This window comes from Echiichthys vipera (genome assembly GCF_963691815.1).
Source record: "Echiichthys vipera genome assembly, chromosome: 1".
Taxonomy (NCBI): domain Eukaryota; kingdom Metazoa; phylum Chordata; class Actinopteri; order Perciformes; family Trachinidae; genus Echiichthys; species Echiichthys vipera.
Window position 1 is genome coordinate 16203471 of NC_139826.1, and position 12096 is coordinate 16215566.

The 12096-nt window shown below is 38.5% G+C and overlaps 1 protein-coding gene across 1 annotated transcript in view; it reads right to left on the bottom strand.

Annotated features, from left to right (window-relative positions):
- Nucleotides 1-1927: 1927 nt before the first annotated feature.
- unc13c (unc-13 homolog C (C. elegans)) overlaps nt 1928-12096 on the bottom strand; it is a gene marked incomplete at both ends in the record, with an annotated part of 98156 nt that continues 87987 nt past the window's right edge. The window contains 5 exons of the mRNA XM_083916659.1: nt 1928-2213; nt 3228-3387; nt 4275-4367; nt 7047-7194; nt 10016-10096. Of these exons, the coding sequence (XP_083772785.1) occupies nt 1928-2213; nt 3228-3387; nt 4275-4367; nt 7047-7194; nt 10016-10096 (768 nt within the window). The remainder of the gene's footprint in view (nt 2214-3227; nt 3388-4274; nt 4368-7046; nt 7195-10015; nt 10097-12096) is intronic.

Here is a 12096-nt window from a genome sequence, read left to right on the forward strand (position 1 = left end):
AGCCTGAGGCTACATCAGCAAAAAAGTGATAGTGCTGGTTCTGATGCTGGGTTTCTCCTTGTTGTGACTATTAGGATGTACCATGCTAAATAGATACTTTCTTTTTAGAGGTTGTACAATTTTACCAGTGGTTGTACTGGTTATCATCCTTAAATACCACCCATGGGTCCAATCAGTGAAAATAACTGACACATTGAAAGCATCCTTTGTTTTTTGCTAGCATCAATTTGTTTCTGAATTGCTATGAGCCAGCCACTTTGGATGCACCTGACCACATGTGTCATTATCTATACTAAGGTTATTTACGATTGAACATGTCAGCCTTGCATGGAAACTCTGTCAAACTGTTCTCCAAGAGTATATAATTTCTTTTGATTTTGTCGTTCTCAACACTTAATGCAAGAAATCTGTTGCAATGAGTTTGTATGAATAGTGTTTGACAGGTTATTTCTAATTACTTTAGTCACCTGACGCTTCAGTAAAACCTGATGACAAACACTTGTGCTTATCACTTGTGTTAAAGGAATGCTTTCTAGACACTTGTTCAAAATGACCCAGAGTTTTAAACACATTTGCACATACTTTATGCACATTGAAGAAAAGTAGACTTTTGTACAATATCTCACTAAATATATTTACATGACATACAATTCGCCATCAGTGCAATACATAGGAATGTTGCATATTTACCAAATGTTAGACTCTTTCCTTTATGGAGAAAAATAATTCCAATGGCAGAAGCTGATATAACTAATGTGTAAAGTAACATGTGCAACTCTCATATTGGTTAACAGCTTCACAGGAAATAAATAAAAAAAATGATAACCACCCTATCAATAATCAAATATAATTAAGCACTGAAAAAGTAATAGATCACATGTACATATTTATGTTCATACATGTAATGGATTGCTTTTGTACAAATATTTTATATAACTTTGGCAGTTTATCAGGAACAAAGTTATCGGAAAAATATGAAACAATAATATCAAACTGTCAGCAATGTCATGTAAGCTTGCCTTCCAAAGCTCATGTTCACAGTGGTCATTCAGAAAGGCTGGAAGCTGATGGCCAAAAAAACAAATAACAAAAAGCCAAAGAAAAAGAAAACATTTCCATCCTTTCTGCTAAGACTGTTAGCACTGGAGGCTGTCATCATTGTTGTCATGGTTATAAAATTACAAACACCTATGAAGGTTTACATAGCAGTCATTGCCATTTAAAAAAACATGGTCTATTTTCAGGTTGACTTAAATACAAACAGTTTGAAGGCAAGGGGACAGGACCCTGCTCGGTGGTCACTGTGGAATCATGGGAGAGACATGACCGAGAAGAGGACATGCACAACAGTGCCGTGTGGAAGAACGTGAAGCCAAAAAACGAGGGTGCAAAATGAAAGACTTTGCAACAATCAAAACGCCACACTGTCAGAAAATGACTTACACCGGACCGGACAAAATAATCGAGCAAATTTCAAACATACTAAGTTCACCATAATTCATATACGTTGGTTTTGTTCTTTTTTTTCACTGGTTTGGCACTTTATTGGAACTAATCTCTGTTCAAAAAGACTAAATGTTGTACAAAAGGTATTTCATGTCTCGTTAACATAACTCGTAGAATATAGTACTTAATAGTAAGCATACGGTAAGTAAACACTTGTACATACTGTAGTTTTAAAATGAACATTCCAACAGATGTTTTACGCACATGCACAAAAACAAACAAACAAACAAACAAACAAACACAACTCTCTCTCTCTCTGTCTTGTTGCCTTGCCACATTTGGGCTTCCTGCCCTTCTCTTTGGACAATCTCATTCTCCAGCTTCTATCCAGAAAGAACATCTGTTGCTACTGCCCTTTCTCCTTCTTATTTATCTCTTACTTAAGACAACACAACTTTTAATACTGCATTTTTGTTGAACATTATGACACTTCCTCCGATGAGCGTGTGTCTGTCTTAAGACGCACAAATTCTTTAGCCACCTCGTCGTTGGTCCTTTGAGAGAGTATCCTCATGATGGTGAGGCCAGTTTCATCCATGGAAACGCTCTTCATCAGGGGGTAGCAGGCGGAGCAGCTGCCTTTGTCTGCCAGCTCTCTGAGCTGGATAACCGTCATGCCGATGATGCGATCCTCGCGTGCAAAACAGTAGTCCTTTACTGAGACATGCAGCTCATAGGCCTCCGGTCCATGTTCATTACTGAGAACACTGGGAGAAATAACACAGATAGATCAGAGAGGTGAAACTTGGAGTATGAAGAAAAATTAGTAATGTTTTACTGTAGGGTTTACCACATCATGGTGGTTCAGATACACTGTTGTAAGTTGTAAGTCACTTAAAAGGACACTTGATTTTAATTTACTTTTTTATTATTGTTCAAACATCATGAAAAGCCCAAGGTGTCATTCTGAAAAATTGCACACCAATTGCGTTATGGATACTGACATTCTTCTTTGTTCGCCAGAGACTCTGGCTGTGTGACATTCCCCCAGCTAAAAGCTACCTTATTATACAGTTTGTGTGGCTGTGATGAAACATTCAGTCAAGTTTTGCAAGTGAAATTATTGTTTCTATTCAAATGAGTCTTTATTCTGAGTCCACTTTTTGTTTGAGGTTGTTTGCTAATTATCCACAGAAACTTTAACGGCTTCTTAAAATTCAAATGACAATGGCAGGAGTGAATCTATATGCAGACAACAGTGAGCCTGCACTGATCACACTGGAGTTGCTACAACTCAATCTAACATCACTCTGTGACTTTACTTGGCTTGGCTCAGCACGGCATTGTCAAAGAGGCGACAAGCCCATGTTGTAGATTGCTTACTTGGTCACTTGGCTTCCTTCAGTTCCAACAGTTTCAATGCAATGAGCAGAAGTGTCGGTAAAGCAGTTGAATTATATCCACAGGTTAGAACAATTGGAAGGACTTTGGCAGTATGGCTTCATGCATTATGTGGTATTACTTTTATACCACATGCTGCTGTAGGTGTTTTGTAGTGTGCAGATAGCATACTGAATACTAGTTTAAAGATACTGCAGCATATATCTCAAGGACAGAATGTTGAATGCAGACTATCTTTGGTTGTATGTGGGAAGGCAAAATGCTGCAAAATATAATACAGAAATCACAATAATGTATTTTATGTGCTTTTAAAAACTCCCTCAGCATTGCTCTCTCTTCTCTATCTCTGTAACCAACATGTAAGAAGCATGATTACTCACTATTGGAATGTTTCATTGTACTTTGGTGACCAATTATTATTCTTGGTCTTGGTGCTGAATTTGCGCTTCTTGTCAGCCAGGTGTGGTCCCACGGCGTTGACCTCTACAAACGGCCGGAACATGGCGTTGGTTTGCCAGACGAGGTTGTTTACTGCAACCACTGAGAAATGCAAAGAACATAATAATTAGCACCATCCTAGTAAAGTAAAATCTAAACACTAACACTGTGTATATATGAATTTCTGTATTTATCTTTTTCCCCACAGATTGGCTGATTGTAGAAAATGTCAAGTAATGCTTAGATACTGTATATAGCGTAATTACAATAGAAATTGGTAGACATTGAAACAATTGAAACATTTCCACTTATCTGGAATATTTATTGTAAATATTTGTGGATGTCAGTGCCTAGGAGTTAGACTGCAAAATGTATTTCCAGACCATTTTGTACATCAAGAAAATGTGCACTGAGATAAATCCACCATAAAGGAGCCAGGGATACTGATATAGTTTTGTTCTGTGGTTGTTGCCAGAGGTAATTCTGGGAAAGTGTAGTAAATAAATAAATGATGCATAACTGCATCTCTTTATCCTGTAATAATAGAAATATCCATATTTGATTGCCATAGTTACCTAACTGGCAATCACGTTGGCAAGTTAGTGCTGTCGGCTGATTATAGCGGTTTGTTTGCCAGCTGTAGTGCAATAGGTTCTTCTTCGGGAGGTGGAACAGAAATGTTGCAGCTGTGGGGGTTATGAGTCCCATTTATGTTGCTAATATTTATGCAACAAAAATCAACAAGTATGTAATTCTAGAAATTAATTTAAAAGGGAAGTGCCAGTTTAAACAAGGTAATTATAGAAAGAATCTGGTTTTCTGTATAATGACTTCACGTATGATGCTGCTGACCATAACCAAGCAGCATTATCATACAAATGAGATAACCACCATTAGCTGCCCATGGTGAGTCTTTGAACATATGCAGGTGTGAATAATTGTGAACAGAAATGACAAAAATCAAATGTCTGAGTACAGGAAAAGCTCACCCTTCACGCTGACTTTGTGCTCTCCAGTGCCAGGGTGAGAGATGAGATTCACTTGCATCGACACCTCCCCCACGGATCCATTGGATGACTGATCTGGACATACACCAAAATAAAAACAAGAGAATTGGAAAGAGGCATAATAAAAAACAGAGAGAAAATGGAGTAGCAGAGAGGCAGCCAAGGTGAGAAATAGAGAGGTCTAGAAACAGAAATAAAAGAGAGAGAAAGGATGAAAGGAGAGGGTCCAAAATTGTGGTCGCAGATTTTTTTGTGTGGAGGATGTATCCAGAAACTGAGCCCCAAAGTGGTGTAAAAACACTGTCTTAAGGCTAAAAAACTACCCCCCACCCCCCCACCCCCAAAAAAGAAAAAGAAAAAACAAAACAGCAGGGGGAGTACTAGACTTGATTTGACCCCAAAGGCATGAAGTGACCTGCCTGGTTTGAAAGCCTGCAGGACACAGATGGTGTGAAGGGATGCACTAAATAAAAAATGCTCTGCACAGTGAAATCATCAAACTGTTCAACTCGGCAGAAATACAAACAACATATTAGAAACAACAACTCAAGTGGAACTGAAAACAAGACAAAGAGAAAGTAGGTAGAGAGGGGACAAGTGTGAACAAAAAAAGTGTGCCCTGAGGGTGATATACCCTTTTGGGCATCCCACCTTGCACAGTAACATTGGAATTACAGTTTCAATCACACCGGGACATGCTGCTGCCAGTAAACAATTACAACTGATTGCTGACCATGTGTCTCAATTTTCCTGATGCATGGAGTCCTGCTTTGTGTTTTGTCCAGCCTGGGACAAACAGATGTTGAACACTGGAAGGCAAGTGCTGATGTGGTTGATGAAGGGGCATGTTGATCCAATAGTAATCAATATGTGCCAAACATGCAATGCCCATTATAGCTGGTAATGAAGAAACAAGCCTCCTGATTTATTGTAATGATGCCCTGTGAGGCTGAAAAAACATTGCTGCTGCAAAATTTAGCTCTGGACTTGTGGGAAATTAAACAAGCAATGCTAGAGCCCATATACAGTACTTCAGCAATGGGCTGAAATAATGTATCAAAGAAATAGATTCAGAGATGAGAAACTGTCAGTAAGTGCCTTTATAAAATAATAAACAGGCACGGTACACAGCAGTCACTGGAATAGGCAGCTAGAGGGACATGGGAGATGAGAGTGTGAATATGTTGAATGAAGGAAGATATTCGAAAGCACAATTAGATAAAACGAAGGTGGCAGTGAGGAGGGTCAGCAGACTAAGTGTGGAAAATGCAAACAAAGGGAGGTAAAAAATAAGATAGGTGAGTTGCAGGCATTAATTCATGCAGATTTGCAGTTTATTTAAATTTAATTTTTCCCCTTTTCTGACAATCCAGATATTACCCTGAACCCAGAAAAAGACACAAATCAACAGAAAAACAGCGCTTCCAACCGCACACTGCAATAGACTGGTGCATGCCCTGGTCTAAATGTGTCAGAGCACAGGGGTTAGTGATTAATCAAACAGTGCCCACCGTGCTTAATCAAGCATCAGCACATCCCCACACTGTTTACTGACCTAATACACATCTACCACCTCACTAACTCCACTTAAAGGCATTGCATTAGACTAGACCTAAGATAAAGAGCGACATCATGGTGTCAACTTAGAGGGAGAAAGAGGAGAATTCCTCACGCTATCTCAAAATAGCACACAGTGAAACACTGTGCGTCTATGCCCATCTGCCAGTCAGTGAGAGATAGAACGCTGGTTGGGCCTGCTGGCTCCCATTGCCATTCTGTTTCCTGCTGTCTGTCTAGGCAGCGTTCTGCAAGGGTGAACACACTAAGGCAACCAGGCTTAAAGCTTTACTGGGCTGAATTCCCTCTTAAATCTCTCCGGACGCCTGAAGGTATTTCAGCCTTGTTACAGAGAGAGAAGTTCCATATAGCCACAAACGAATGTGACAATAACACAAAAAAGTCAGTTGGTGACGACAGAGAGAAAAAGCACAGGAAGGAATTTATACATTTACATCACACGTGTATAACACAATTGTCACGACAGTGTTTTTATTTGTTTCTAATAAGAGGGGGAGATAAATGGAGCATGGAGCACTCCATTCTGACATGATGTGGCCACGGAAAACTTTGCTTAGTTAATTTATTTACAGTGAAAGAGATTAATGATTTAAACAGTAAGGGGATATATCACTGCAATGTCCACTACACATGTAAGCCTAAAGAAAATACAGTGACAGAGAGAGATCCTCAGAACACATCCACAGTTATGTAAAGAAAGCGAACACTGATGGGAAGACAGAAATATGTGGAGGTTAAAAGGAGCCAGGACTGGAGTCACATTATTTCCCATCTATTGTAAATACACATACGGTAGAAACAGCTAGTGATTTGGTGGTAATAAGGCTTTCCTTCTCACTTAAATAGCAGCTTAGGATAGAACATGTTTTCATATTAGTGTCTGAAGAAAGTGCTTAACTGTGGTACCATGATATCTATTGTGTGCAATGTGTGATTTTTGACACACTTTTTCAGCCACTTTCACTATCCAAGTACAGCACATTATATAATTTTTTGGTCTTGTTTACATTTCTTACCTTTATAGCTGTTTTCCTTAGTCTGAACCTAGCCATGTGGGACACTTTTTACGGCTACAGAACAGCTCATAACCGTAAGGTTTTCCATTTTTCGAATGCTGAGGTAATTCCACTGCCTAGAGTGAAACCTAATCGAGCCTGACCTTGGCAAGCTCATTACCTTGAGAGGTTTGGGTGCATATATATTTCTTGATCAAGGCATCTGTAGGTTGAGTGTAAAGGCTGAGAGCATATTTGAGGGACTTCATATCAGGGCTCTTTTCGAGGAAGGTTTTCTTCAGCCCATTTCCTCCAGCATGGAAGTATTGCTGAAAGAAAAGAAAACAGGAAAGAGCAGCTCAGATTTATAATTTTCCAAGGTGAAAAGACACTTTGGAATATCTTTTAACATAATGGCAACTTCATTTCAGTTCACACAACAGCAGGTTACAGCTGGCTGAAATAATAGGAGGGCAGTATGCATTTTGCAAGGCGGCACAGGCACATAGAGACCAGACAAAAGACAACCGTAATAGCCCCTTTTGTAGCTAATTACCATGCATTTAAATCTGAACCCCATGCTTGGATGGTTAACGTACATTTGTGCTGATAAGCCTGATAGCTGATGAGAACAGACAAGGCTTTCTTTTCAAATGCTGTCACCACTCCCACCCTCCAACCCTGTGGAGGGTGGGCGGGTGGTCACGTACAGATCTTATTAAGAAAGGAGACCTTGCTGAAAAGAAGTGAAGACGAAGTACTTGGAGACACATTTTAAACCTTTTATAACATTTATTCTATGGTTCGTGTTATGTGTTTAGCTAGCTCTCCTCTGTAAAACATGGTCGTTATATGAATATAGGAGTATTTGCTGTGGTGCTTGCAGAGTTAGTGTAGGATCTGTTGCCAAGATAAAAGCCAAAAAGTTGATACACACTAATCCCATACCATTTGAGGCACCGGGCAAAAAAAGATGGATTTAATGGTCCATACATTGTTTAAAGCTGTCAGGTGACATTTGAGCCACATCATCTTCATCACACATAGAAGGACGCTCCTAACAGTGGCTGGCTGATAATTATTTTTGACTGCCGTCAGGTCTGTACTTGGGAACTGACTCAGCAGAACTGTCTCACTCATGACTCACAACATTTGACTGACACGCGTCTCTCATGAACTATATGTAATCAGGCATGCAGGGGGTGAGTCATGGATGGAGTTCATCCACTGCATATAAATAATCAACAATGCAGCCTAGAGCAAATAATACATATATTTTATACATAAGAGTTAATGCGTTCTGTTACAAAAATCAAAGCCAAGGCTGATGATAGGGTTACAGGATTGTAGACTACAGTGGAGTAGCAGAAGCTACATTCTGAGAGCCTAAAAGAAGTTTCTCTTTAAAAAAAACAAAAAAAATATTATAATGGTCTGGATAACCCATATTAGGGGTTTACCAACACAGAAAGATACAGAAAGAATGTTTTCAATAGTTTTGCCACATTTTGTTGTTGTGGTATTTTAAGGTATTGTTAAACTCCCATGTCTTGGTTACACAAAACATCAGCCTGCATCTGGTAAAATTACCTGCCAGTCTGCCATCTTTTCTCTATTTATTCATTCTTGTTCGTTTATCTTTTCCATTTACCCTCAAAGCAATTTCAGTCAAAAACAACTGGACTGGTTGTTTGTCTAGGAAGACGTTTCACCTCTCATCCAAGAGGCTTCATCAGTTCATGTACGCATCTGACCAGGCTGGGACTGGTCCGATGCGTACATGAACTGATGAAGCCTCTTGGATGAGAGGTGAAACGTCTTCCTAGACAAACAACCAGTCCAGTTGTTTTTGACTGAAATTGCTTTGAGGATAACGATGACCTGGACGAATGAGAACATTCACAGGCTTTTCCATTTACCTTTCTTTCAATTCTTTCTTATATCTTTACTTATTTCTTGACTATCTTTCTTTGTTCTTCCTGTTCTGTTCCCACCTTCTTTCTTTCTTTTTTATTTTCTTTTTGTCTATTTCGAGGCTTATCAGTGGTTGGCAAAGGGAAAGAAAAAGAAACATGGCATCTATTCTGATGTATAGTCGATCCACACACACACACACACACACAAACACACACACACACACACACACACACACACACACACACACACACACACACTGGATTTAGTGAGGAAGAAACATCTGCCTTTCTTTTACAATCCCTGACAGATCAGAGTTCAAAGAAATGAACGAATAGTGCATTATTGGGGATCAGTTAAACGGGCTGCATGCCATCTGTTGTCACATATGCATTATCTAATGGGCCAGTGCATTTACCCATTATCATATCCATTAGTTTTCAAAGGTTCAAAGTTCAGTCTGGATCAAATGTTTTCAGTTGGATGCACTCAAAATACACTCATGGCCAAATATTCAAGAAGACATGTGTTTACGCTACTTTTCCGCATTTCTATGCAATATCTTTATCTCATTAAGATATTCTATATTTGTGTATATTTGTGTATTTATATATATATTGTAGCCCATATGTATGGTATATTTGGTTCCATATATACGTTTAAAGTGATGAAAAAGATGATGGAAGTAAACCTCTGAATAGCATTTCTTGGTCTGATCGGCCAGCTTTCCTAAGGCATTACTGATCAGCGTTAATTGACTGTTCTCATTGGAATACTGATGAACACAATTCCAGCGACATGATTGATCCAAACCTGCAGGTGGTTTCCTTGGAGACAGCAATAATCAATTAGTTTTCTCTGCCCTTTATGATGCAGTGTTCCCCCAGAGGCACTACACCATAACTCTTTTCTTGTCCCTGAAGAACTGAGGTGTGGTCTTTGAATCGTCTCATATTCCTCTACAACAAACAGTCATATGGCAGAAGATTACAGCGCCACATTTCATAATTTTCTTTTACTGAGAGGCTTTGGCCATCTTTCCCATATTCCTGGATATTAATTACATCAAAAATAATTACATTATATCCAAAGCACATGACATGAACTACAGCCTTAAATTAACAAAATGTCATTCAAGGTAATTGGCATGTTTCTGCTCTGCTATGCCTTACCTTGCTCTCCTATCTTTTCTAAAGGTGAAGTTTAGCCATCCAGTGTAATTGACATTAGACTCACCTTGATGGTGGGAAGCACAAGGTCCATGGCTGCACACTGACGTGGAGTCAGACTTCTGGCTTCCTCTCGAGTTACATGCTCCTGGAGGGATATCAGATCAAGTCAAACACTCTACAGTTGGGAAAACAGGAACACAAGTAGCTTTCTAATGCTTTACATTTTAAGATGTTTCTGCAGTTGAATAGTAATGACCTTAGGTGAACTATGGTTCTCGAGACTGAGCATTTACTGTTTACAAAACACCACAAATTGCATTAATTTAAACTGAGTGTCTGATAACTTTAATTCTTGTCTTCTCACACCAGTTAAAAACTTAAATTATAATTGACAAATAAAAACAATAATTTCTCATGATTATAATAGAAGTTTTACTGATTTGTAAATTGATTCCCGTAAGTAACTTCTGGCACTGCCTTACTTCCCAGGTGTTTCCCTTTTAGTGCATAGACAAAGGGCATTAATGCGGGTCCTGATCTACATGTCCATGCATCTGGCTCCTTGCCTTGGCCTTTGTGTTAGTTGTGAAGATGAAATCAATATAATCAAACTATAACAGGTGGGTAAAATGTGCACCACTATGAAAATGCACATACCATCCCTCCAACTGGAGGCTACAGGTGAAACAAACATATATGTCTTTTGTATACAGAATATTTGATATAGATTTAATCTACCACAAGTCTGTTTTAAAGAGATCGGAGGAGCTAGTGTGAGACAGAAAACATCATCTTCTCAAAGATGTTGTCTGTTGTTGATACCAAATTGCACAGGGACAACTTGATTTGTATTGACTCATTTCCAGCAATCCCCAATCCTGTGAAAAAATTGAAATGACGAGCCCCGAAATAACTAGGGTTAAGGCTACAGACATGAAGACGTACTTGTCTCTAATGAAGAACCACAATGCAAAATATATGGGCACTGCGCTTGTTATTTGATTAAACAAAGTCCATTTTTTATTTTCATAGCTCAAATATAATTGTTTACTTGATTTTTTGATATTATTAGACCATCTATAAGTCGAGAATTCACTATATTAAAAAAAAATTGGTTACCTTTCTACCAAATTTTCGAGGGAAAGCAAATAACACCCAACAAATTGTGCTACAGTATGTAGAATAAACTAAGGCAGATAAGTGCAGTCAGATTGTCAAAACATTTACATTCTGTACAGTACTTGTTTCAGACAAACATATCAGCCTAACTGATATAAATCTGTCGCCAATCCATGCCATTACACAAGTCAATTGAACATGAAAGGGTGTCACAAATTGTAGCCAAACAAAACAGCAAGTAACACAATATATACACATACTGCACTGCATGAAAAAAACCTCAGTAATTGGAGCTGAAGATTATCAGTCATGATATTCATAAATATCAAGATGATGGGGAAACCACTTCATGGATGGATACAGAAACACATCCACCTGCGTGCTTATGTACTGTACCAAGAAGTTCCCACAAAGGACATCTGACAGTCCCACACAAAACACAAACATCAGTATGAACACACACACACAAACACACACACATACCCACAGACACACAGACACACAGACACACACACACACACACACACACACACACACACGTATATATATATATATATATATATATATATATATATATATATATATATATATATACTGTATATATCCTGTATATATATATATATATATCCTGTATATATATATATATATATATATATATAGTGTATATACTGTATATAAACAAATGCAGATAAACACACAATCAATTTGCATCCCCCCAATTGACTCATAGCTAATATACCTCTCTGAGGTACATCAAATGGCTGTTGTTAGTAAAACCACAGTGTAACCACTGAGCCATTCAATGCCTCACTACACAGAGCTCGAGGGATTAAACATCATCGGGTCACACCAGCAATTAGATACCAGCCGGGCTAGTGTTGTGCTGAGTAACACTGTACAATGCAAAGCCTACAGTAACTTACATGACTATGCTTCCAAATAACATAATCCATCTATCCAAATTTGTAGATAAAGTAAATATCAGTGCAGGTGCTAACTGATCATTTTATTAATACATTCCCAGCC